Below are 27986 nucleotides of genomic sequence, written 5' to 3'. Positions count from 1 at the left end.
GGTTTACCAGCCTAGCCCTTAACGTTTATTGAAGCAAACAGGAAACACTAATTCTGTGAATCAGAAAAAACTGAGGGTCTTCAGCAAAGAGGGAAGAACAATCCGGACACTAGTAAAGAGCACTAATTTCATTAGAGGATTATCCTTCATAGAGGATTTTCTCTTTTACAGCTTTGAAAAACTCCTCACCTTTGCTTAAGCTCTATGGGGAGCACCCAAAAGAGGCCGGCGCTGGAGGGCTGCCTGCACCCCGCGGGGAGCAGGGGAGGGGCTCCTGCAGGGCCTGGTGCCGGGCAGGCACCCGCGTTCAGCCCCATCTCCGACCCCCTTGGTGAGCCTGCTGGCTACAGGGCAACTTGGAAGAGGTTAAGCCTTTAAATACTACTCCACCCCCCTTCCAGTTCAGCATAGTACTTAAGCTCACCATCTTCACACTTTGACAGTATATTTTAATACACAGCATTCACACTGGTTTAACAACTTTATCTTTCGCTGGCATAATTGCAATGGATAATCAGTCGTGACAAGAAAATGCCTAAAGCATTTCTTAGGCTCTAGGTTTGGGCTTCCAACCAAAAGCCTGGGATTTGGTTAAAAGAACACGGACACGATATTTTGTACAACTCATTTCTTTAATGGCATAAAAATCTGCACGTAGAACAAAAGAGCCGATGCTCTGTATGTTTTAGCAAAGTGTTCTGAGCACACTGATATCACAAAATACAAGTTATTTTCTAGATTGGTGTTATAAAAAGCCTAAATTACGATGGGTGTTTGGACCCTTGTAATGGATATAGAAACAGATTTGCATACACAGATATGATTCAAAGGTCTAAATGCCCCAAGATTTTTACATCAAAATTTGGGATCTACCTTCACGTCTAAATAAACTGTCGTCAAAGGATGCTGCAGATGCCGTTACAGCTGGGGAAAAAAAAACACATTATTGCTCCTATGAAAACAAACTAGCTTATTTTCTACTGTCAAGAACTTCCAATGCCATCCTCTAAGGTCCTTCTCAGGACACAACAAGCCTGTAAATCTAGTAAGCATTCCATGCCTCAAGGGTCAAAGCTCTACCTTCTTCATGTATCTCCATGATGAGAACTTCCTTCTGCAGATAAAGGCAACAGAAAAAGACCACCATTCCTGTTTTCTGTGGTCAACTCCTTGCACAGAGAAACATAACTCAACTTCAGCACAATATTTTGTATCATGTTGGCTCACCCAGCTCTGTCAGTCTGACTTATGCTAACAAGAACTCTTCAAAAAAATTCTCTTTTCTCATCATCTGCACCCTGACAGCAAGACAGAATGAGTGTGTGTGTGCCCAGAATGCACCTAACAGAAGGAAAAAGGCAGCTCTATCCGCAGAGGAGAGGCCTAACTTCTTCCATCCCTAAGCTCACGAGAGATACAGAGATCTGGTCTGAACTTAATTTGGTATTTGAGGGGAATGGGCTTGTTCAGCCTCACATGGAGACTTCCCAGCCTGTGAGCAGGAGGCAGGCGACAGACCTGCAGTGTCACAGCGGTGCACAGGTTGCACCAGTACAGTCTGTATGAGAAGTACAATGTGTAAAGAACATGAACACTAACTTTCTACCTGGTTTGAAACAGGCTCTGAATCTCATTGCTCACCTCATTTGTAAATTCAAAAGTCTCAGAAGATTTTCCTATAACATCAATGTGAGTATCATAAGGAATGATCAAAACAGAAGGGTAACGGAGTTTTAGTCTTTCACACACCCATTTACACCTCCACTTTTCCTCTCTGAAGCGGTCTTTGAAGTAGATCCTTTCTTTACGTAAAACATTATGGAGTTCCATAGACTGTTTTTCGATTTTCTCTTTGACTCTTAATGCCCATCTATCAGACCTACTTCCAGTATTCTCAATATGTACTGTAGTTATACCACCATCAGTGACACCAGAAATTACAATACCATCACTTGCTAGGAATGTCCAGGGAAAAAAGTACTTCATGTAGTGATATACATCCGTGTCAAGAACAACCACTTGTTTTCCCCCATCTGCATCATGAACGGAATCACTCGTCTCCGTGGTAGGTCTGCGTTGCTGTAGCCTCCTCCTTGGATTCTGACGGGACTTACTGTCTTCTCTTTTGTCCTTCTCTGGAAGGGATTTTGCTTTTAGTAAGAGAAAGTCTCTTAGCAAATTGATGGCTGGAAATGACCCTTGAACAGAAATATGCCCATTGGATTCCAAAGGACCAAACCTCAAAGCTGTACTCTTCTGTTTAAATTCTTGTATCAGATCTTCTAAAACAAATTGATCTTTGAAAATAGACATATTGAGGACAGATGTGACAGAGCTGAAGACCTAGAATTTTGAATTAGAGAAATTAAGTACTGGTTAACACAGCGATGGAAGTACAACTAGATAAATTATGAATGAGCTTACATTTTCACAGTAACGGGTTACTTTCAGTGGATAGGATCTGTGCAACCTCCTGTCTTCTAGTCGATGTTCATCCTTCTTTAGAACACTCTCTACAACTAAAGAGAAAGCCAGTAAGAGAACGCTGCACAGTAAGAGGATGTGCCATTGCCAGTCCAATGGCGGAACATTTCACGCGTGTTTTTCTCTTGATGCTTTCCCTAGCAATCTCACACACACACACACACAGGTATGAAGAGATTCAATACTCTTGCCTAGTATTTTATGTATTAGTCAAAACTGTTCAAAGTGAGACAGAAGCCCGTCTTCTTAGAACATTAATTGGCAGAGAATTTTTATCAAAGGCCTGACTACAAAAATCATCTCTGTTACACGTGGTAAAAGTTTATTCCTGAAAACAAACACAACAAACGCTTTGAACAAAGCCTGTTCAGAGTCACGTCTTCACTGAGCAGAAATAAAATCCTAAAACTCTGACTGGCTAAAAGAGAGGTGTTAGCCTCCCAGTTCTATAAAATCCTAGTACCAGGAAACAGTATAAAGTCATTTGCTTTAGGGTTAACATTAATCTAAATAATATTAATCTAAATACCTTCTTGATCTTCAAAAGTAACATATGCAACTCCTTTTTTCATTACAGGATACTTTACTTCTTCCACATCTCCCCCGTTATTCTTTGACATTTGGAAATGAATCATCAGTATGTCAGTCATGACATCATCGGGCAGAAGGCCATCTGGAACACCAGCGATGACAACTGTCCGTGCTGATTTAGCAGCTTGTCCTGTTGCCTGCGCACAGAGACAGGGCACACCATAAACGCAAGGAGTACCAGCGTGACCTCCCGCAGAGGTTACCCAGAGCCTCCCTGGTCGCTGAGGGGACTCCCTTTCGCACAGACAACACGCGCGTTTAGTAGCTAATTAAGACAACCTGCCGAATCAGATCTCGGTGAGCGCCAGGCTCCCTCCGGCACCTTTACATTACTATGCAGTAAAAAATGGCCTGACTCTTTAAGTGTAATTTACACCCTCTCGGTATCTTGTTTTCTTAGACCAGTAAAAATTATATCTAAATTTAACAGCTTCTCAAATGAAAGGTCTGTGTCACACTGATAAGGTTGTTTGCTCCAATTCTAATATTAAAAATTTGAAGAGAGTGAAAAATTTTAATTGCACATACTGTTCAGTAAGGATTGTCTTTCCAGGGTGAAAGGGTCAGATTCAGACTGTCCTCACTTGTTAAATTCATGAGAGCTGGGATCTAGCGTTGCGCTCTGACTCATCTCTCCACTTGCTAAATGGATAACCTTGCTAAATTGGAAGAACATAATTCCAGTCATCGGAGACTCGCAGTGTGTAAAACAACTAACTACACACATGATTTTCATCAGAGCCAAACCTCCCAATGCTGCAAACATGAAACCCATCCTAAATAGGATTTACATCCATGTCTCGTTAAGAAAGGCATATTTTCCTTCCATTCCTACTACACAGGCATAAACAGTAATATTTCACTGGGAATATCACAGCAAAATTACTGCAAATGGTGGAACGCTGAGTAAATGTTGTAACAGTTCATTGACTTTTTGGAAGAAAAAAATAATTTAGTCTATCTGCATGGCAACGCTCACGGGAACAAACTGTCAATAACTTTAGTGTGACTGTACGCGAGGTCACTCCCTCCATCTAAATTCTTTAGACTTCTCTCACAAAGTTTCTTCTGGACCTGGGCTGCATAAAACATTAGGGCCAGCACAGCAGTTACAAAGCCTGCAGAATGCACCGCCGGGGGCGAACGCTTCGTTGACGTGCATCCAAAGCCTTGTGGACCACCACCGCAGCGCTTCCGAGGAGACAGACTCAGTGAGACTGTGCAACCATGCAAGCTTTTAATTCATGAAGACATGAGGCCTTTTTTTATTGCCCATCAAATTTAAAGAGCCAGGCGCTTTAATTATATTAGGCAATTATTTTGGAGGTAACGTTCCTGCGAAAGCAAGTTTCTGCACTAATGAGACAACGTGAAGAGAATACAAACAGCGTGCTTCCAAGACTGACGGAGTTTTATGCAGGATTTTCTCACGCCGATGCAGCCCGTGCGGGAGCGGGAGCGCTCAGCTGCCAGACAGCATCTCACACCTTGCCAGCTGGTATTTTGGAGCAACCCTCATGCCTACTATTGGGGTTAGAAGAAAAAAAAATCCTATGAACATAGTTCGTTTGCGCTGAATCGCTTGTAAGACGAGCCTGCGTTCGGCGGCTGTGGCTGGACAGACACACGGAGCGACGGGCGGATAAGGGAGAGGAGCCCCGCAACGCTGGCCGCTCGTCCACGCGCTTGCTGTTCCCTGGCAAACGTGTTACACAGACCAACGCTGCCAAGAGATGGGATAGGAAAACTTACCCATAGACCTTGTCGGTTCTCACTGTTCTTAAAAAAACTGAAGGGGGTTAAAAAAACTCCAGAGGGCTGGAGCAGCTCTCCTACGAAGACAGGCTGAGAGAGCTGGCGTTGTTCAGCCTGGAGAAGGCTGCGGGGAGACCTTATTGCGGCCTTTCAGCGCTTAAAGGGGGACTATAGGAAGGATGGGGGCAACCTCTTTAGCAAGGCCTGCTGTGACAGGACAAGGGGTGATGGTTTTAAACTAAAGGAGGGGAGATTTAGACTGGATATAAGGAAGAAAGTTTTTACAGTGAGGATGGTGAAGCCTGGGAAGGGGTTGCCCCAAGAGGTGGTCGATACCCCATCCCTGGAACCATTCAAGGCCAGGCAGGACAGGGCTCTGAGCAACCGGGTCTAGTTGAAGATGTCCCTGCTCACTGCAGGGGGGTTGGACTGGATGGGCTTTGGGGGTCGCTTCCAACCTAAACCTTTCTACGATTTTATGAAATATTAGTACTAGCGAGAGGGAAATCGGACCTGTTGCTACCCCCAAGCGGAGGGCCGGGGCAGGCGGTGCTGCTGCCTGCGCACCGAGTGTTTCTTCGGCGCAGGAACCGAGCGAGGGACGGACGCGATTCACTCGTTTCCTTCATGTCGCCGTTACTTTTAACCCCCCGACGCTTCAAGGAGCGGCGGCGGCGAAGGCCGCGCCTCCCACCCCGCTCCCGCCGGCCCGGGCAGCGCCGCTGGGAGGGGGCTCCGGCGACGCGAAGAACCGGGTCTCCCCCCCCCCCGACCCGGCCTCGGCGCCCCCGCTCCTCCCGGAAACCCCGCGGCGGGAACCGGCGGTTCCCCTGGGCGGGCCGCCGCGCTCCCCTCACGGCCCGGCCGCCCGCTGTGTTCCCGTGTCCCCCCCCCCGCTTCGCGCCCCGCCGCAGGCACTTGCCATGGCGGCCGCTCCGCCGAGCTGAGGCTTCCTCCGGCCTCCGGGGGAGCGGGCGGAGGGCGGCCGCCCCCCGAGCACCTCCCGTCCCGCCACCGGGGGCAGCTGCCGAGCGAGCGGCGGGGGCTCGGCCTGCCCCGGCCCGGCCGGGAAACCGAAAGAGAAACGGTGGGCCCTGCGTTCCGGGAGCCCCGCCGCGGGAGGGGACACGGACGCCACGGACACGGGGGGGGCCTCCCCCGCGCCGCCTCCCGCCCCGCAAGAAGCAACACCCCGGTTTTCGCAAGAAATGGGTGGAGGCTCCCCGAAATCCAGCGCCGCTGCCTCGCAAGGCTCCCCGCCACGGCTGGCGTACCTGGTTTTGCTTGCCCTTAACCCAGCTCCACGCTCTCCCCTCAGCGGAGGGCTGTAGGAGCCGGCTCCCCGCACGGCAAGGCCCACGCACGCACATGGACACGGCACCCCAAAGGCTGCACCGAACCCGTACAGCTGCCGCGGCATCCCCAGGGTCCCACGCACGGACACGGCACCCCAAAGGCTGCACCGAACCCGTACAGCTGCCGCGGCATCCCCAGGGTCCCACGCACGGACACGGCACCCCAAAGGTGGCACTGCACGCGTACAGCTGCTGCAGCATCCCCAGGGTCCCACGCATGGACACGGCACCCCAAAGGGGGCACTGAACCCATACAGCTCCTGCGGCATCCCCAGGGTCCCACGCGTGGACACGGCACCCCAAAGGTGACACTGCACGCGTACAGCTGCTGCAGCATCCCCAGGGTCCCCCGCCCGGACACGGCACCCCAAAGGTGGCACTGCACGCGTACAGCTGCTGCAGCATCCCCAGGGTCCCACGCACGGACATGGCACCCCAAAGGTGGCACTGTACACGTACAGCTGCTGCGGCATCCCCAGGGTCCCACGCACGGACGGCACCCCAAAGGTGACACTGCACGCGTACAGCTGCTGCAGCATCCCCAGGGTCCCCCGCCCGGACACGGCACCCCAAAGGTGACACTGCACGCGTACAGCTGCTGCAGCATCCCCAGGGTCCCCCGCCCGGACACGGCACCCCAAAGGTGACACTGCACGCGTACAGCTGCTGCGGCATCCCCAGGGTCCCACACACGGACACGGCACCCCAAAGGTGACGCTGCACGCGTACAGCTGCTGCAGCATCCCCAGGGTCCCCCGCCCGGACACGGCACCCCAAAGGTGACACTGCACGCGTACAGCTGCTGCGGCATCCCCAGGGTCCCACGCACGGACACGGCACCCCAAAGGTGGCACTGCACGCGTACAGCTGCTGCAGCATCCCCAGGGTCCCATGCCAGGGCTGTCAGACTGATTGGACATGGAGGTTCAGCTCATGCTGGAAGCCGCGGCTATCAAGGTGTGAAGTACTTGCATGTAGTACAGGTATAAAAAAGTCACAGCTGTTCTTCAAAGTTCCAGTCAAAGATAAATTTACTCCACTAGGTAGGAAAAAGGATATTGCCATTTATAGAAACATCACCTGAATTCTGTATTCTTGTTTTTCATCTTTAAAGTGGTTTTCCAGCCTTTATGTGGCACCACTATTGCCTCAAAACTTGAACAGTGTCATCAATTAATCAGAGAGAAAACCCATTTACAAATACTGATTGTCTTATAATGTTACTTAAAATCTAATTTTAAGTATGTAAAACCTGTAGCTTCTCACTACTCCCACACACTGTGATGCCTCATGAGAATTTTAAACTTTTTTTTCTTTTTTAAGGATTTACTTCTCCACATTTTTCAGTGAGGTACAGTTAAAATTAATGACATTTTTAACCTTCATCAGGTTTCCATCCCCTTGCTTTTTAAGGCATCTTATCAACATTTTAAGACTGTTACATGCAAAAGTACATGATCTCCATAAATATTGCAGTACTACTACTTTTTTTTTTTTCTTTCATTATTTCACAATTGTCAGGTAATCAATCCATGCCTTTGCATGTGCTCAACAGTAAGAGGTGCTACAGTCACATGTATCCCACTCAATAGTAAATCCAAACTCAGCTGTGATGCTAGCAGCCTTCTAATTTCCCATATTCCCCTCTATCTATTGCCTATTACCAGTTTCTCTAGAATAAAAATATCTCAGCTGTATCTGCAGTGCTCGTCTTCCACTAGTTTGGTGCATTGTCCTCCTTCTGCATACTAAAACGTCAAATACTAGGGAAAGAAGTTCAGCATTAGACCCATGCTACTTTGGAGTTAAGATTGTTGTTGCCCAAACCACTTCAGCCCCACAGGGTAGCAAATAAAAACGACAGCAGAAGAACATTTCTCTTTGGAAAATAAATCCTTCTCTGACCTTGCATTTCCATTTTATTTCAAAGATGTTTTTAGAATGAGAACTGGAAGGGTAAACTGGAAGCAAAAGGGGGACTTTGCACGCTGAAAAATTGATCTGCCCTAAACTCTTTATGCCTTTTTCCAATGACCCCTCCCTACGTACCCTCCCAGAGCCAGCAGCCTGGCCAGACACACGGAACAAAATAGATACCTCAGACACAGCGGTCACCACCAGACTCCCTCCCCGGCATTGTTACAAAGCAATCTCTTAGACAAAGAATCATCTCACTTCTTAACTGTAATATTTTAAAGTAAGTAAAATCGTGAACAAAAATGAGGAAAAATGTAATTGTAAAACCAAATTAAAACCAAACAACAAACCAGGCTATTTACTTATGAGAAGCTCAGCAGAATTGGCGTCAGATCCTAGGAGAAGTAACAGCATTTCGGCGGCTAAAAGCAGTGTTACTGCTATGGCACTTCTAAAGTGTGGTGGTTTTGCACTCTGCCTTTCCCTTTTTCTATTTTAACACCAATTTGATCATGTGGATCAAACCAAAGTGGAGTATGTGACCTATCTAAAATTTGCAAGATACAAAATCTGCAAACTTGCAGAAAGCAACCTTTGATTGAGTTTCAAGTCCTGGTAAAGGCTTTTATCATGGCTTTAATCAGGGGCCTCTGGAACACCACGCCATGCGTTTTGCTGAATTTCCATACAAAGTCTGTGCCATTACCCAAATCAGAAGGACAGGTAGTTCCCTTTTTCAAGTATAAATTTCAGAACATTAAAGTACAATGTCCGCATAACTTCCTATGCCTCTGATGAAGCAAAACCTCAGAATTTCATGAGTTCAATCTACAGTTTTCTAAATGGCATTCTAAGTATCCTCCTCAAAACAAACCCATGCTCCTCCTTTTGATACATATTTGATTCTCTCTATTTCCCCACCGCTATTACTAGGCTTTTGAAAATGAATTTCGATCATGTCCTGTATGCTTTCTTCATCGTCTTCCATCTCTTGAATTCCTTTCAACAGAATGGTCTTCTTAGAAATCCCACAGTAGAGCTATTGAGGAAAGAAAAACAAACTTGTATTACACTCCAGTGGTTGCACGTACATCTAAAGGAACTGACAGATACTGGAAATAATCATATCCTTGGTGAGATACGGCTGGGATCTTTGATTACATTTTAAGACTTTGGACAGTGTGATATATTTCTGTCACTGAAAACAGCAGGAGTTGTGAACTCTCTCATACACTACTGAGGGCAATAGGCAACGCCCCTAGGCTCCTTAACTGGCGCGTCCTACGCTCCTTAACGCACCCGCACACTGGATTTGGGGATCTCCGATGACTCTAGACAGCATCGCTCCATAAAAATCCGTGCCAATACATGCTACGCACCTGCAAAGAACGCTGTCGTATCTCATAAACACACACACTCAAGTCAATGCTTTAATTGAAAGGCCTGATTATATACACAATGCTGACTTGATTACAATCTATTCATACAGAGTAAAAGACAATTTCAGTGAGAATATGATGAGCAAGCAGACTAGCGTTACAGGAAAAGAAGTCATTATTTGGGTTGAGTGAATGAATGAAAACAATGAATGAGCAAATGTTTCACAGAACAACAAGGGTCTCTGCTGAGACTATCAACAAGGCCTCTCATCAGGGATGAACATGACAGTGCTTTGTGACTCGGAAGAAGGTTGTTGGGTGTGCTATTAACCTGCTTCACAAACAATTCAGTATCTGCCTCCTGTCTAGCACAGGCATTATGGTAAGTAATGATATAATTCGATCAAGGAAAGACATGCACTCCCTTTTAAAATAAATTACAGCTTTCACACTGCAAAACGTAAGATTATCAGCAAAGCAGCATATTGCAGGCTCACACTCGCTATTACGTTTTACAAAGTGCATAAGACAAAAGCTTCTGCAGCCCTCAGAATGGAAAATTCTGCCCGTATCTCCTATTTCCCACGCATCTGTTCTCTTCAGGGGTTAGCCTGGACTAGATTCTTTTACCTGAAACTGTTCCAAGCGTACGTTGGTTTTTGGGAACACAGAAAGCCTGTAGCAGCTTCCATTTACAAAGAAAGGATATTTAGTACATCTCACAAAGCTGTTGGCTGCTGTAATAGAGAATGAGAGAAACACGAGTAAGAGTAATAGAATCTAAAATGCATTTTGTAAGCATATCAAAGACAGGCTAATCTTCCTTATAGGGGTTCAGAAAGTAATATATGATAGATGTAGATTCTTCATATGCATGCAGAAAAAAGTGCATTTGGCATTTCCAAAAAAGCAAAATAATTAAATAGCCACAAAAGCTTCTGAAATAAATCTAAAGCAGCTGCTCTAAATGGACGTGGCTCCACTGATCTTCACAGAATTTCATACAGTTGGGCAATCTGAATGCCTGTCTAACTTCATTGTCATGAAACAAGAACTAAAATCAAACACATTTTCCTCATTTTCTTTTTGCCATGTAAGTGGCTAGCGACGCAAAGGAAAAACAGGCTTTTGACAAAGAGAGAGATAAAGCTCACAAACTGTGTACCAGGTCGTGTTTGATCAAAAAGGAGTATGATGAAATACTGCTTTATTTACAGATGTGTGGGTCAACCCGCAGCTTTTCCTGATCTACTTAACTCCCCGTGGGAGGAATTTGCTACGTTCAGTGATGAAGTTACACAGAATGTAGTATGGAATGGAACGTAAGGCAGAATGGGCAATGCGGGCTGTGCATCTAGCTAACAGAAGATTACATACGATACCTCCAGGTGTGAGGAACGTAATAACAGCTGTTCTAGAGTGCTTGTCGTAGCTCACATTTTCTACTTCTCCTCCTCCTCCCTGTTCAGATTTGTAGAAATTCAGCTCTAATTTATCTCTCATCCAGTCTTCGGGAATGCACAGCTCAGGTACTTCGGCAACGTTGATCGCCTTTCCAGAAATAGTGACATGGAGCTAAAAAAATAGATTTTTTGGGCACTGAAAACACCCGAAACAACCGAACCTGAAGTTTTTTAAGTACTGCAAGTTCAGATTGTTATAGTTTCATATTTCAGTTCATTACCTCAAATTTGATTCCCATTTCAAGTGTAAAAGGCCTCACTGTCACATCTGCTGTTTTGTTATCCAGGTTCACAGTATGCTTACCCATTTTTATCAGTCTCTGGGCAACTAAGGAAAATCACAAGTTTTCAGATATGAAAAGACTTGTTTAATCATTATAAAATCCAAACTATTCCCCAGTATCTTAAGCAAAATCTCCTTTTGCATCAATAAAGAAGAAATAAATAGCAGTTACGCAACCAGATCCCACCATCCATGTCTTCAGGCATGTCTATTTCCATAAAATATCACTGGTTATAGGCAACAGGTAAAATATTATGCTATCTCTAGAATAGCAGAATCTTTACGCTGTCAAAAGATGCTCTCACTGTATCAAATATTAATACCAGACTTCTTGTATTTAATTTAAAACATCCCTGGATGAAAACCACATCACTACCAGGTGCAGGGAATGTCTGTTAGCAATGTTAGATCGTAGCTGAAAGAAATGACAACATGCAGAGTGCTTACAAGATTTTTTTCTACTGACTGGTATCAAAATAGTGAAAGATTCTCTTTGTGTTCTTTCTTTGGCTGTTGTTGATTTTTTTATCTAAAATATTTTTGTAAATCTTTTCCCTTTGGCAATGAAATACGTCGGAGACATTATTTTTATACTTAAAATATGCATCATACCTTCTTCATCTTCAAAAGTAAGCAGTGCCTGGTTTTGATTCAGTCTGAATGGGACTTTCGTAGTTACCCCAAAAACACAGTGAGTATTCATATCTTGGTAATCGTCCTTCATGTCTTCCATGTGACTGAACTTCACTTTCGTTTCCGCTACCTTTTTCTTAATCTAATATTTTAGAATCAAGATGGGGAAAAAAATCATTCCTGTAATTTATTGCAGAACAGAAGAATGAACAGTAGTCTTTCCTTGAAGTGCTACATGTATTTTGGCTTTTTAAAGTTTAACAGTCAAGCAGATTGAAGTCATGGCTGGTAAAACAGGTATAACTCTTCTAACTAAACTGACTAGTTGTACTTGTCTATTCCTGGCATTTTAGTCAATGAGGTGAGGTTTTTTCCCCCCTCCTTGATTAACTTTGAACTTAAACTTGACCTTATACAATAAAAATTCAACTGAAGTCCACAGGGGTTTCCACCTGCAGAAGCAGAATGCTTTTGGTATCTAAAATTTGCAAAATGCAAGTATCAAAGTCACTTGTGTTACCATTTATTTTTGCCTAATTGCATCACTGCTCTACAGCAACAGGAAGGCTGCTAATAAACAGCCTTGTCTGTTGCCATCTTAGTGAAGTAGACAAGAATATCCAAGAATTTTAGAGCTAGGATATTTTAAAACTGTTCCTGAAAACGTTGGTTAGGAAAGGCTGTTTGATAAGACTTGAGGGAGTCTCAGATAAGTCTTTTTTCTCCTTTACGTAACTATTTCAAAATAAAACCCGGTGTAGAAGAATAATACTGTTTGTGCCAAGATAAAATAACCAGAGTAATTAAAGCATTTCTGCCACCTATCTTCTAAACTAGCATCTTATCTATGAGCCCACTTTCTTTCCATTCCCTCTACCGCCAGTGGAAAGAGAGACACTCTTCCTAAAGATAATTCAGACCCTGGGTGTAGGCCCCTGTTCACACTGAATCTCCTTCGAGAGGAGCCTTGCCCTGTCCAACGACTGTGTAGGAGGCTGGATTTAACTGACATCTTCTAAACTTAGAAGCATAATTTAGAAATCCAATGCTAATATTGTAATATTGTTACCATTAAACAAGGTAACACTTGGATCAAGTTTCAATCTCTGTATAAACAGCAAATGATCGCCGTTTTAATTTTCCTGTAAACTCCCCAAAATATTTGGGTTTGTTCCAATTCAGAATAAAAATGGGTTTTTAAAAGCTGAAATTTCCACAAGAGAAGTTCCAGTTTCTGAACACCTCAGAATCCACAGCAGTTTCAGCAAAAGACACTTTGGATCCTGAGTTTAAAACTATTTAGCATCACTAATATTTATCTGGTTGCAAACTGAGTTATTGCTGATTTGGAGTAACATGAGAGAGGCTATAATCAAGTCAAACTCAATATAGGCTAAAATAAATGCTACATTTGCCATATAATGCACTTTCTTGAGAATTGCCCTTTCTTCCATCCTCTTACCTAAGAAATATAACAAGAGTACTTGAAAATTACTAATGCTATGTGTACTTTTCATTCCAGTATCTTCCATTTAATAATTTTCTGCTTTTTTTCACTCCTCTCACATTTTCAGTATCTCACACACTTGTATTTGTTCCCATATCCTTAGCCTTCCTCGCATTATCTTGCCGGATAAAATAAGAAAATAAAACTTCAAGCTATATTTTATATTGCAATCAAGAGAGGTTCAAATGCTGAACTGGCCCCAACGGTCTAGAACTGACAAAATAAAAACGTGCCCTTCGAAAAGACAAATTGCAAAATAGTTGCAAAATATTTGCAAAACTTTACCCGACCATCCCGCGAAAGCACTGCGTTACATTCTGCAAGTTCTTCTTTGAGCTTTTCAATCTCTCTCTTCAACTCAGCGTTTTCTTGGCTTAGTAAAAAGACTTCTGCCTACAGCCCAAAAAGTATTAAATGCAAAATTAAACACATGAAGACAAAAATATATTTCAGCAAAATCTGTAGACATTAGAAGCTGTTTCAACTTTTAATTATTCTACATGACAGCCACGCACGACACATTTTTTGCATAGCTTTAACTATCCGCAAGGTAAATTCACTCATTGAGGAGCAGTTTCAGTCAAAGCAAATTACAGTAAGAGGACTTTTGAAACAAGGCATTAGCATTTCCAACCACATACAGTGTACCATAAATTGCACAGCGCTTTCCAAGGTTATGGCGGTTCCTCACACCTGCAAGGTCAGCACCTATGTCACCACACAAACATTTTTATTTTCGTGATCTTAGGAACTGTTATCCCTTTTCTGAAAAGTTTATCAGGCGAGGACAGCTTCCGACACGCTGCCACTCTTCCCTCTTCTTCAGGAAGGAAAAGTTCTGGGACACCTCTTCAACCTCCTGCCTGCCACATACTTCCCCACACCAGTGAATCCTAAATGGGCGTAACGCCCATGTAACTAAATCCAGTATTTCCTGGACAGGGAACACAACAGAAAGAGAAGGAAACACAGCAGGCGTAGTCAGCTCCAGCCATACACAATTAGAAGATGGCTCTTTTAAAGTCATGAACTACTTGAGACATTTAGACCAGTTCCCATCAGCTGAAGATAATGTAAAGCAAAAGCCAGATGATGATAATGACCTCTTCTGGCTATAAAAGCCCAATATTTATGATTGCACAACCAAATCCAACTTTCAGAAAAACTCATGCCAACCTGAATGGACTTAACCTATTAATTATATTTTGATGTCTTGTAATACTGAAGCCGTAGTTTCTCATCAGTGATTTACAGGCCAAGCAAAACTCCACTGAAACCGCTCCTTGACAGCCTATGGAAACTTATCCTATTGCTGCACCAATGACGGCACGTGGCACACTGAGGTCATGAACCAACTAGTTCTCACACCAACTAGCTGTAGTAAGAAGAGCCCTCTTCAAACAGCTTCGGGCTCTTGCCGAGCTCACTGTCACTTAAGAAATGCTAATCCCTTGGGTGCTGTAAGAGTTAAGTCTTAAGCTAGTCTTAAGGCTGGCTGGGAGTTGACAAAGCAGTGGAATCAACCCATTCAATTTTATCGGCATCACACGAAACAAGCTCATCTGTTAGTGGAGAGTCTTGGAAGACTGGCTTTGTCAGTCTTCGTCTTCTGTACAAAATAGGTCTGAGTTTTGCCTTCACTCTTCCAACATTACCATAAGACTTATTTTATTGCACCAGTTCTTAGTCTACCACTGAAAAACTATGTGTAGAACGTTCTAGTCATACAGTCTGCAAACTGGTAAAGCTGTTTAAACTGAAAAGGAAATATTACTTTTATTTTCTCTAATCAACAGCCCCATCACAACTCCCCAGATAATAGCAGCTGTAAGTAAGCCTTCTCCATACCTCACGGTTGCTCCTAGATTTAATATTGCCCTTACGCTGTTCCTCTTGAAAGTCCTTTAGCTTTACCAGCTCCTCCTCTGCTTTAATACACTCTTCTTCAGCTCTTAATTTACAGCAAAGCAGGTGAGTATTTGCTTTTTCAGCTCTTTCAATTCTTTCCTGGATAGTAAAAAGAAAAATATTTTTTTTCTTCCACAAGAGCAAACAAAACCTTAAGTAAGCCCTTTATGTGAATTTAACACTTTGGATAAATATTTCTCTTACACTTACAAGCGTAGTCACCACTGTGATCAACACAAGCATGTTGAAGAACAGAGAACAAGTTAGACAAACATGTTAGAATTGGGGGAGAGTTGATTTGCTTTTAGGAGGATAGACTAAAGGTCTTCCAGGTATCTTGCAGCTAATTTCCATGCATCTACGTGATTTATAGAACTTGCCTTCCATTTCTTCAGTTCTTCTTTGAGTCCTTCAATCTCATCTTTCGATGTGCCACAATGGTCAGTGTCTATCATGCTCTGGAGAGAAAAGAAGAGGCACAAACAGGTTTTCCCTTCCATTAGGCAATAACTGCGACACACCAAACAGTTCAAATGAGTCTTCAGAGTAACAGAAAAACAACCCTCTGCAGCTGGACAAAGCATTTTGCCATGGTAGTTTTCAATGTGCGTCCGTTAATGACAGTCCCATATATTTTGCCTGTGTGCCCATTTGCTGTTTTTCTCCAGTTATGCGATGAGTCAAACATTTTGAGAGATCGACTGTATTTTGTAATTAAATCTTCCTAAAATCTGCATGCCAGAGGATAGCATATACCACAAAGTTTTTTTAAAAATGCATTCAGACACCTAAGCCAAATCATTGAACTATTTTAACGGCTGGACAGGACAAAAAGCTAAGAAAATGGATCCTGGTCAGTAATCATTACTTGCTAGCTATCCAACTGAAAATATTCACAGGCTAATATTTTGAAAAATAATAAAAGCAAGTTGTGCCTATGTTCGTCCACAAGGAACTAAGCCCCTCAAACCCACAAATGTTTCTCTATATGCTTTCTCAGCAGTTCTTCTGAGAGAATGTATGAAGAACGAGCCGAATGAGAAAATAATTTCAAAATGGGATGCTTCCAAGCTCAGGGGCACTGGACAATAAAGGGTAACAACAAGCAGGTGGAAGGTGATAAAAGAAGCATTTCAGAATTTAAGTACTTCAGGGCAGAAGTTCACAAGCACAGGAAAACTACAGCTGGATAAAGCCCAAGAAGAGAGAAAATCTCCTCTGTTCTGTTTTGTTTCTATGGCTGCAATATTCTGCAGGAAAAAAAAGAAAAAATCCAAAGAGACCTGCTGAAACAATCCCTCCCTTTTACTTAAGATTACATAAAACTTGAATGTGAACCATGAAATTTAGGCATGGAAAAGGTCTAAATTAGATAATCTTGTCAATTCTCTTGGTAATGCTGGGTATTTCCTAAAAACAACAAAATAGAAAATAATTTTTTCCAATGCTTTGTCCAGTTTCAAATGCCTATTAAGCAACAGGGAAATCCCCATCTGCGTATAACGTAAAACCAGAAAAAAAATCCTTTGCTCAAGGGATTGAGTGCAGGAAAGCAGAAGGATGAACACACCACAGCTGGAAGCTGATAAGAAAGAATGCCTGTATTTTACTGAAAACTGGTCTAAGATGACAGTTTTCAACCTGAAAGAAGGAAAAAAAAAAATAACAAGGAAAACAAGAAATCCCAGGGGAAGTCCCATCCAAACTACTTGCTGCACTGCAAGAACTGAATCGAGGGAGGTGCCAGGAAAAAGGAAATTCCCCTAAGAAATCTTCAAAGAGACAGATGAGCAAGCGAGGCGGGACAGGAAAATTGTAACGGAACCTGTAATGCGGACGCTTTGAAATGAGACTCGCCCTATGGAAACAGGAAGCAGGAATGAGGAACGTCCATGGTATTGAAGGATGGAAGAAGGAAAGGCAAGAAGTTTCAGAAGCACTGTCCTAGCAGTCCAAGCACAAACCTTCATTCAGAGATACCCTTGTCAAGTACAGATTATTTTTTTCCAGGTAGCACATCAGGAAATACTTACAAAACCATTATCATACAAAGGTAGCGGGGCACTTGTTAAATCCATTGAAACCTGAGGCAACAGGAAAAAAAATTACAACATTGTGAGTATTAGGTTTTCATCGCAGCAGAAGAGATACCGGAAGCTGTGCTGGGCTAAAAGAATTTTCACGTGTAAATGTTGTATCTTTTTATAAGCAAAAGTGAAATATATTCGATATCTGAAGTCTCCTTCCTTAATAAGCATAAAAACCAGAGATATATGTGGAATTCTACATTGCACGACTTAATTTTTCAGTCCTGAAAGTTACATACTTACCTTTACATTATTGGATTACCATTATATACATGCTTAACACCCTGTATGCTCTGTGCTTAAGAGATATAACCCTTAAACCTGCTTAACACAAAACACCTCCTTTACACAGCAGATAATGTCAAATCTAAAACCTGTTGCCACAACATTTAGCAGAGGCAGATAAAAAAGAATTTAGACAAGGTCGTGGGCCGCTGATCCACAGAGAGGTGCTAAGGCGCACAGGTTCCCAAGCAAACCTAGCCTGTGGGTGCCAGGGCAGTGCAAGGGCTTCACACCACGGGTTAGATGCTCTCTAAGTGGTGCTCACTAACAACTATCAAGGCACGGGTAGCAGGTGGCCCGGCTGGGTATTTCTGATGGTCTCACCTGGAAATTTTGACCTTGGTTTTTACCCAGCACCACCATACCTGCTGCATTCAACAAGGAGGCTTGCAATTGAGGCCATCTTTAGTTAATGATCCAGGAATCTAAAACCTCGTGAAATTCAACAAAAGCAAGTGCAAAGTCCTGCACCTGGGGAGGAACCACCCCACACACCAGCACAGGCTGGGGGCTAAACTATTGGAAAGCAGCTCTGTTGAGAAGGACCTGGGAGTGCTGGGGGGCAGCGAGGTGACCCTGAGCCAGCACCGGGCCCTTGGGGCCAAGGGGGCCAACGGTGTCCTGGGGTGCACGAAAAGGAGCGTGGCCAGCAGGGCGAGGGGGGTTCTCCTCCCCCTCTGCTCTGCCCCAGTGAGGCCACATCTGCAGTGCTGCGTCCAGTTCTGGGCTCCCCAGTTTAAGAAGGACGTGGAACTACTCGAGCAAGGCCAGCGCAGAGCTGCCAAGGGGATCAGGGGCTGGAGCATCTCCCTTGTGAGGAAAGGCTGAGAGACCTGGGCTTGTTCAGCCTGGAGAAGGCTGAGCGGGGATCTCATCAATGCTTATAAATATCTGAAGGGTGGGTGTCAGGACGATAGGACTGGGCTCTTTTCAGTGGTGCCCAACGCCAGGCCAAGGGGCAACGGGCACAAGCTGGAACGCGGGAAGTTCCACCTGAACATGAGGAAAAACCTGCTTTCATGTGCAGGTGCCCGAGCAGGGGCACAGGCTGCCCAGAGAGGCTGTGGGGTCCCTTCCCTGGAGACATTCACCCCCCGCCTGGACGCGGCCCTGTGCCCCCTGCTCTGGGGGTGCCTGCTCACGCAGGGGGTGGGATGGGGTGAGCCCCAGAGGTCCCTTCCAACCCCCACCATTCTGGGATTCTGAGTAATCCTTTTCTGCTTTGCGTTAAATACGCATAATTTACTGATTTATGTACTGATTCCTGATTTAGGAAAGTGAAAGCAGCATAACTGAAAAACATCTTGGCTTCTGCACAGGCCAGCCCAGCCGGGAGCAAAGAGGCCCATCTCGCCCGCGCCGCTATGCTTCCTCGCGTCGTCCAGGGTACCGAAAACAGGTCTCATGCCCACACTCGAAGCTCCAGCAGCCCAACCCGGCCGCCCGCGCTCGCCCCTCGCCTCCTGGGCACAGGCCATGGAGCGGGTCCCTGTCACCCCCTCCTGTGCGGGGCGGCCCCTGCACCCCGGAGGCGCTGCGGGGAAGGCCGCGCCAGCCCCGCCGCCACGAAGGGCCCGCGGCCCGCTGCCCCGCCGGGCAAGCGCCCGCAGCCACCGGGCGGGCGGCAGGCAGGCGGCCTCCCGGGGCTGCGGCGGCCAGCCGGGGCTCGCACCACTTACAGACGGGAAAAGCTCCGGAGCGGACGCGTTTCTGGGGTCGCAGACGCGGGTCGCCGCGGGGGGGGGGGGGGGGAGTGGGGGAACCGGTTGCGCCCCGCACTCCCCGTACGGCGACAGGTCCTGCGGAGGGCCGCGGTCCGCAGCTCGGAGCCGGGCTCCCCGCAACTCCTCCGCTCCCCGCCGACACCGCGGCCGCTTTCGCTTTCGCTTCCCGCCGGCGGAGGAAAGGCTGGCGGGGCTCCCCCCGTCCCCTCCCCGTCCCTGTCACACCGGGGCGGCGACAGGGTGCCCGGCCCCGGCTCCTCGCGGGTCACGCCGCTCCTCTTCCTCAAAATCCCCCTTAGGAAGGTGGCGCCGCCGCCCCAGCGGAGGGCAGCGAGGCGCCGTCCCGCCTTCCCCTCACCGCCGGAGGGGCCGAGCGGGGCGGCCGGGCTGCGCCTCACGCCACCCCTCCGCCGACGGGGCCTCGGCACCGCACCCCTGAGGCGTCCCCGTAAATAGCCCCTGGGCAGCACCCGCCTGTGCTTTTCCTACAGAAAAACGGGAAAATCCCAGAAAAGGGAGGGAGCGGGTGGGCTGGGAAAGGCCACTCGATGGTGCACCTTCAGGGAAGGCGCGAAGGCTTCGTGTCGGCCATCACCGCCCCTTTCGCCCCCTTTTCACCATCTCCTAACGTGGCTGGAAGCTTCTGGTTTGGCCTTAGGATTCTTCTGTGAAGTAAAGTGGTTAAGACTTGGTGTCCTCAAGCTGATTCTGATGAATGTGTTTGTTTTAGACCACATTCTCTGGGATTACGTGTTTGGATTATAGGGAATAGGCCTTCCTTCTTTGCCAGGCTGTGGCAAAAAGCATAAAACATGTCAGTGACAGAAAGACCCTTCACTGGTGGAGATGCCCTATTCAAAAAAATAATTTCTGGAAAAACTCTGGAAAAACCACAGCAGGCGATGGCCACACGGCCCTTTCCTCAGGGTGGCAGCCCACCACCACCTTGGATGCAGCCCACCACCACCTTGGGGGGAGCCCATCAGCACCTTGGAGGGAGCCCATCAGCACCTTGGAGGAAGCCCACCACCATCTTGGGTCAGGGGGATGAGGTGAGTCCCTGGGGCAGGAGGTGGCAGCCATCTCTCATCAAGCAGAGGGCTTCATCCTCCTTCAAGAGGCACATGGCTGATTTATAAACCCTTCAGTATATACATTCTTAAAAACGATCCATGGCAGACGCACCTAGAATTGGACAACAAAGTCACTGATGGGCAGTCTATAGGCAATGCCAGTCTGCTCTAAGTGTTTAAGGACTCTGAGTTTTTTCAAGTCCTTTGGCCGGCCATAGCATGAGCTTGGTGATTTGGATCGGAACACCAGTCTGACAACTACCTCCTATTTCCCCCCTACAAAAATGCCCCGTCTTTGGCCAGTGGGTTCTCAGATCTGTGACCACAACTGCTGCTGCCAGCACAGGGAAAGAAGGGGAGGAGAGCTTCTGCGTGCATGTGAGTCAGCTTAGAGAAGTGATGAAATGTGGGCTAGTGTGAGGTGACTTATAGTTGCAAACATTCGCTGTGTTAGCCAGTGGGCACTGATTTTCTAAAGAGCGTGCAAGGAGGAGCTTCTTCAGGGAAAGGAAAGCTTAGATTTCCATGATGATCAGTTTGAGAAAGAGAAAGCACTGGCTTGGAGGGGAAGGTAAAAGGCTTTGGTTACTGAATGATCCTTCCTCATGTAGGTAACTGAAGGAAAAAGCCTGTTATGGATCTTGAGAGAGCTGGTATGACTCACTTTGTTGTGCAGATTATGTTGCTAGAACAGACTGGACTTCTCGTGATGGGAGCTGTCAGGTGACAGGTACAAAGTGTGTGTGCTTAAGCATGGGCGGGTGAAAGAAACATACCACAGACATCTTTCCGTAATAGCTCTTGTGTTCAGGATTAGCAATGCATCCAAGATTGTAGCCAAACAGTTGGACACAGATGATTGAATCCAAGACTTCCTATCAATTTAGATACTAGTAATAGATGCATCACAGTCATGAACAAAATTTGGGCAATGTCTATGTCCTAGGCCAAGAAAAAAGAAAGCATATTGCTTTTAGGTTTCCTTTAAGACTAAGCTGACTAATCTTCTAAATGTTACCCTCATAATTGCAAACAGACTCGTACTCATTGGCCAAAGTATTTTGTATGGTTACCAGTCAATCAGCACTGACTGTTAAATTAATCCTCAAAAATTCAAAATATGCCAAATAGTTGGAGAAAGAGTAGAAGCTGACTTTGTCACTTAGCAGACGTGGACTTCTACTTTCAGGGAAAGCAGGAGCTATACAGCAGCGAAGCATTGCAGTGAAATTGGTTGGGCTTTGCGTGCACACTTGAGGCCTGCGGAAAAGCAGCCAGGTCAAGGTTTTCAGAACTTTTGCTTTCATTGGCTATACAAAGGGAATCTTGGGCTGCACCCTGCTTGGAGAGCAGTCACCTTGTGCCGTTGAATTCAGCGGGTGTTTTACCCATGGGTAATTATTATAGCAGTTTCAAATGTCCTTATCTGCTTTTTTGAGATAAGTGGATGAAACTCTGACCCTGTATTTGAGATTTTTTAAAATTTATTTTCTGCCTTGACAATGGATAGCTGTGTTTACTATTGCTTTATAAACACAAAGTTGGTTACTAATGAGATGAGTAAAAGGGAGAGGTTTAGCTGGAGTAGCCAGGGGGGAGGAGGTGGTTATATTATGACCTAAGTACATCAGATTTCAGACTAAAATGTCAGAGCGGCAGGCTGTTCTCCAATAACCATGGTCATGTTGGGAAGTCACTGCTGATCTGAAAGAGCCTTATTTCTCTAAACTCCAGGGAATGCAGCAACGCCAGTCTGTTTACATGGCCTGCTTTGGGATTTGAGCTGAACAGTGTGTTTGTGCTTGTTTGGTGAAGAAAATTTATTGGAGACGCTGAACTGGGCCAAGTTCCTTAACTGAAATGGAGTTGACTTGGAGTTTATAGGTTAATTGATTTCTATGTGTTGTGAATTTATAGTGTTAACCACATATGAATTAGAGTAAAGGGAAAAACATTGATTTCATAACTCTGAAGAGTCTAGCTAAAGGGGAAGAGCCAGCAGTAAAATATAGCATAGAGTACAAGAAGCTTTAAAACTCTCAGGATTTCTCTGAGCAGTCTGTATTGATACCAAACTTGTTCTTCAGGAGTCTGAAAAACTCTTGGTGATGAGCCTAGAAATTTGAATTAGAAGCTTCAGAAGAAAACCATGACCCTTCTGGCAGCATGGTATTAGGACTCATCTACAGCAGGAAATACTCTGATTAAGCTGGAAGAAGGTTTACAGCCGTAAGCTTACCTTTATTGGCACCAAAACAATTTGAGCATACCTCAGCTTCTGGACAGTAACTGTTAAGAATCTCATGGCATTACCTTCAGAGGGAGAGTATTTTGGTTCCTTTAAAGTTAGAACAGATCCAAAGAAGGAGGTAAATGGAATTTAGGTGCTTAGATCATAACTGTCGTAATGAAAACCCTGCTTAGTGCCCATCTGGTCCTTGAGGTACCCCAGCTGCAAAGGAGCCTTGTTCTCCAGACAGGTCTAGTAGCACCTTCATGTTGGCAGTTCTGAGTGCTTTAGCTTGATAATTCTTAGAAGCCATGTTCAATCACTGAGGCGTTCTGATGGCACGTATGGTACTTTCATGCTCCGACAGAATCCTTTTCCACAGCTATCCAGTTTATTTTGTCCTTTCTTTCAAAACCTGGCCAACAGAGGCTAGTGATGCCTTCCCTGCTTATCTTCAGGATTTGCGGAGTCTGGAAAATGGTGCATCCTCTTGTACATTATTAGTGGCTGGAAAAAAGAAAATAAAATTTTATTTTCTTCTTTAAAGACAGGCTCATGCATTCTGTCCACACAAATGCATTCCTTAATAAGCAGGGTACAATCATGATTCCAGTTGATCAATAATTTTTTCTCCTGTGTTCTTTGAGAAGTTTTCACACATTCTAAGAGAACAGGGACCCCATGTTCCAGAGCAACCAGTATTGTGTGGTCAGAGCACTGTTCCAGCAACTGGGAGAAATGGGTTTGACCCTTCTTCAGTGAACCCAGGTGTCCCAATCCTTTGTATTTTGTCCAGTAGTGAGCCTGTCCAAAGCAAATGATGATGGCTGTACTACCTCCAATCCTTAGTCATCCCTATTCAGTTATTGGAAAAAAACCCCAAACCTATAAACCCCTGGCAAACAGAAATTTCTTCTTTCTATCCTTGGTGCAATACCAGGCCCTGGAGAGGAGCAGATCTGAACCTTACATTTACTGTATTCTTAGTAACTGTAGGTGGTATCTTGAGCAGCAGGCAGACTTCTAAGCATCACTGAAAATCACCATGATGATAGTTCTGGATGTCACTGCTGAGGTACCAAAGTCTGTAGTTCATCAACCTGGATGTCCAGGAGACACCAGGAACACACGGATGGTGGTGGCTCTAAAGCTGTCCCATCTACCCTTCATTCCCCTATTTCTCTCATATGCTGAGTGTTCATGCAGCCACAAAGCAATCTTGACTGGGAAATGAACTAGCTTAAAAACTAACCCTGATCAAAGTTGGGTTTCGCTGGCTCATTTCTTCAAACCAGTTCATCCTGTGGTGAAAAACCAGTGTGCCCTCCCAGGAGGGGGTGGCGTGCAGCAGGGTCCGTAGGCTCAGCGGGGCTGAATAACAACTTATTTCAGTGGTGCTGCCAGCATGACATGGCTTAAAGCACTCGTCAAAATACAGCCTCATTGTGTGGTGTGGTACAGGGTGACTCGGTGCCATAGAGGAGGTTCCAGATTATGTTTCAAGGGGCCTCCATTTTAGGCATCACAAAACATCATCTCTTTCTACAGTCCTTTTTTTCTAGCAAGGCGAGAGAGGAAAATATGCCTAAGAGTGAACATCCAGCACTTTTAGATGTCAAATATCTGCCTCTGGTAAAAGTACAAGTCCATTTCCAACACAAGCAGAATTATGAAATAAATACTCTATACCAATCTACATTCTTTACAGGAAGGATTCTGAAATGTGTCCAGCAAGGCTTGGGAATGTTTCAGCTTCCCTAAGATGTGTCTCGCAGAACACAGCACTATGAGGCAATGCAGCGGTTTAGTAAGTGGTCCCAGCACGACCACTAGAAAGCAAACAATGAAGCAGAAATCATCTAAGATGCACGTTGTTAGGCTTGAATCACATTCCAGCTCTTTGGCTATAAATCACTGCATGTTAATGAAATGCTTCTTTCAAACAGCATTGTCAGTGTTTCAGTGAGGATTACTGGTTCGTATAGGCAGAATAGATTCCAGTGTGCGGGCCATTTTATACTGAGAAGATGTAAAGGAGAGGGAAGGGAGAGCGGGAGAGAGGGTAGAGGAGATGTGCCTGTCCATAATATTAGTCTAGGCTTTTATTTTATCAGATGAATGATTAGAAATGGATTGTTTATATCCCTTAGGAATAAAAAACATTGCCTCTGAAAATCCCAGGTGTGTCCCAGACTAACCACTGGCCAGAGCATGGACTCTAACAGAGGGAAGAATGTTTCTCTGGCCGGAATGGCAGATTCTGAAACTGTCCGTCCAACTAAAAGATCTTGCCTGTTTCTTGCCAAACTTTGTAGTCAGCAGGATTTCTGAAAGAATACTCTATCGAGGCAGTCTTTTGGGGAATGTTTAAATAATTGCCTTAGTCTCTGGAAATGCTTTTCGAAAGAGATTGTGAGGTTTCCCCCTTTTTTTAATTTCCAAAAATTATTTAATACATACCATACTTCATGAACGAAACACTTATTTAGTGTAAAGCAAATAAGGTGCTGTCTTAAACAGAAAGCCAAGGTACAGCTGAGATAAATGAAAAAGTAAATGCTTGTAAGTTAAAACATGAGAATTGCTTACATAGAGGATATCTCTGGGAAGTAAAGTAATCCCAGTATGATATAGCTCTGGCCTGGACATATTACTGGAAAAACTCAGAGCTCTAAATAGTGAAGGAAGATCGCTTTGCCTGAAAAACCGTTAATGAGAATTGAATGTGTTTGGTTTAGTTTATTAAGGCCACTGTTCTGGTCTGTTCGTCTCAATCCCCAATTCGGACGAACCCTAGGATTTAATAAATTATATACTGACATTCCAAGTCCTATCTTCTGTGAGCTTTAGCGAACCTAACCTGACTGGGAAAACTGGTAAGTAAGTAAAAATGAAAAGGTCACATTTCTGGAGAACGCAGCTTCTCCTTCCAACTTCTGTATTTTGGCAGAGCCCACGGTGCAGAATGCTGAGTCGACTGCCTGCAGATATTGGGGTGTAATTCATTTTCTTTTACCCTTTCTTTCCTGAAAGGCCCAATGTGAAGCCAAGGATCGACTAATGGCTGTCTCATTCTTCTGTGGAAATCCCACTTCCTTCTCCACAGAAATATCTCCACACACAGGCCCTCTGGGGTATGTATATAAAAGATTTCATGGGTTGGGTTCTTTTTCTTTTTTTCTTTTTCTTTCATTTTTATTTTTATTTATTTTTCTTTCTTTTTCTTTCTCTTTTTCTTTTTCTTTTTATTTTTTTCAAAATAACCCGGGTTTTAATTGTTTTGGACGAACTTGTATTTCAATGGCTTCCTGTGCTCGTGCACATGAAGTGCTCTTTTGAAGATAAAGACACAACAGCTGTTATCCCAGCTCGTTTCCAAATGAAGTGTTACTAACTCTAAGAGCTCTGTTTAGTTTTTACAGTTCTTTTTAAAAACACTGGTTTTAATGTCACTGATTCTGGCTGAAGACATTTTGCCATGTCCAGCTCTTAAATAAGTGGCTCATATTTCCTGATACTCTGTTTTAGATCTGACAAGTCATCATGGTTACACGTTAAATCAACATTAAAAATGTCTAGTGTGATGTTACTCGCAGCTGAAGGCAGCCTTAGAATACAGTGTATGAATTTCTGTTTTTATTATTTCACCACAGAAAACTCACTAACAGTTTTAGGGAGGAGAAAACTGCTAATAAATTTGGGGGAAAAAAACAGGCGTGGCAGGAAAGAAAATATATTGAAGGAGTCCAAATATTTGTTTCAATTCTTTCATAATGAAACCATTTGATTTTTCATTTCAGACATTTGGAAAATAGCTATCTTTTATAGTTAATTTTTTAAAAATTAACTCTTGACCCAGAATCAGTCTGTGTCACTAAGAAATCACTTTCTATGTTGAAATAACAGACAACTTTATTCCTTTCTCTCTTTTCTTTGTGTTTGGCCAGCAAGTACAAAATTCAGGGGGTTTATATCTTTACTTGGACCTCTGCACAAATGTTTGTCAGTAATTACCTTTCCCAGTATGGGTGTGCAGGCAATACCGCTGCAGGCATCAAAGCGTAGGATATTCAACATGAAGTTTCGGGAAGGTTTGTATCACCCTAGCTTTTGGGGAAAGATGATTCATTCAGCTCTACAACTTCATCACAGTGCTCTGGATTTGGGATATTGATTTTTTTACTTGATGCAGCTGTTAATATTCAGAGAGGACAGAGCATACAGTTTCTGGAATAACAGCCAGCAGTCCTTCTGCTTACACTGCCAGCTTCATATCTTTTCAAACACTCTGCTAAAGTTGGGCTGGGATTCCTACGAGATACCCGGAGCTGTTCTGCAAACAACCGAGGATCAAAACCCACACATATTCCGCCCATATGGAAGCACATATATGAAAAAAATGAGGAAAGCCTGAGTAACAAGAAGCAACCAGAAATTAGCCTAGTTTTCATTGGGGTGATCCACTGTGGCAATGCTAGCAAGGACAGCTGCCTTTAATTTGTTTTTTCCGCAGGCGGAAGTTGTATACTTAAAGATAGTGAATTACAGACTGAAGATTCATCTTGCATTTGGCCCCGACGCAGATCACAGTTTTGTCACTTGAATCAGCCACGCTGGGTTTGTGACAGTGCAAAGTTATTCTAAAAGTGTATGCTCATGCGTGAACGTCTTTAAGTGCAGAAATTCCTTTGCCAGTTGGGCACTTTCGGTAGTACCACTTAAAGACTCCTTACACTGAGAAAAGAAATCTTTCTGACTTATTTGTTTGTTGGACCTGCAAGAATTCCCTTTTTACCTTTTCATCTTCAAGTGGTAGGAAATACTGATTTTCCATCTATAGTCCCAATTTTATTTTTTTTTCTGCAGTGCCTGGAGTGGTGTTTAGTAATATTTACTGTTGGTTCTTCCCTAGCGAGATAAATATCAAATGAATATCAATCTATTATATTGTAAATAACAAACACAGCAACAGCTGTAATGCTGTTGAAACCTCAGAATGACTAAGAAGGTTTAACAGCAATTAGCTGGGTTATTTTAATCCATTTTTGACACATTTTATATGATGTTGGTTTAAAAGAACTAGAGGTCATAGATGTGTTTGTACAATTTAATTAACCTCTCCTGAAAGGGATTGCTTTGCCTATTTGAATTCTTATTTAGGAGTGAAGTATTCTAAAACGGCTCCGAAACTGGGAGCTGGCAGAGTAAAAGCAGCACAGTCAGAGCATGAAAAACAAGGACAAATAAATACTATAAAAATAAAACTTAATAAGTCACAATCTACCAAGTATGTGAACAAAGCAAAAGGGCAC

The 27986-nt window shown here is 44.4% G+C and overlaps 2 protein-coding genes across 3 annotated transcripts; both read right to left on the bottom strand.

Moving 5' to 3' along the window:
* Positions 1-613: 613 nt before the first annotated feature.
* Positions 614-6275, bottom strand: RBM43 (RNA binding motif protein 43). Of its 2 annotated transcripts, none has more exons than XM_064450949.1 (4): positions 5753-6275; positions 3014-3212; positions 2425-2519; positions 614-2343 (listed from the first exon to the last, which is right to left on the bottom strand). In XM_064450949.1, the coding sequence occupies exons 1-4, from the start codon at positions 6248-6250 to the stop codon at positions 1603-1605; spliced, it is 1533 nt and encodes a 510-aa protein (XP_064307019.1). In that variant the 5' UTR covers positions 6251-6275; the 3' UTR covers positions 614-1602. The 2 variants fall into 2 exon arrangements, with proteins under 2 accessions (XP_064307019.1, XP_064307020.1); XM_064450950.1 differs by having other exon boundaries at positions 6105-6215.
* A 2076-nt stretch (positions 6276-8351) lies between these two features.
* On the bottom strand, positions 8352-19720 carry NMI (N-myc and STAT interactor). The gene is made up of 10 exons (XM_064450951.1): positions 19327-19720; positions 17309-17359; positions 15656-15733; positions 15216-15374; positions 13653-13760; positions 11840-12002; positions 11166-11272; positions 10864-11056; positions 10112-10218; positions 8352-9141 (listed from the first exon to the last, which is right to left on the bottom strand). The coding sequence occupies exons 2-10, from the start codon at positions 17351-17353 to the stop codon at positions 8953-8955; spliced, it is 1149 nt and encodes a 382-aa protein (XP_064307021.1). The 5' UTR covers positions 17354-17359; positions 19327-19720; the 3' UTR covers positions 8352-8952.
* Between the last annotated feature and the right edge of the window lie 8266 nt (positions 19721-27986).

The sequence above is a fragment of the Phalacrocorax carbo genome, chromosome 5 (assembly GCF_963921805.1).
Source record: "Phalacrocorax carbo chromosome 5, bPhaCar2.1, whole genome shotgun sequence".
Taxonomy (NCBI): domain Eukaryota; kingdom Metazoa; phylum Chordata; class Aves; order Suliformes; family Phalacrocoracidae; genus Phalacrocorax; species Phalacrocorax carbo.
The sequence above is the reverse complement of the archived record's forward strand: the minus strand, read 5'-3'. Positions and strand labels throughout refer to the sequence as shown.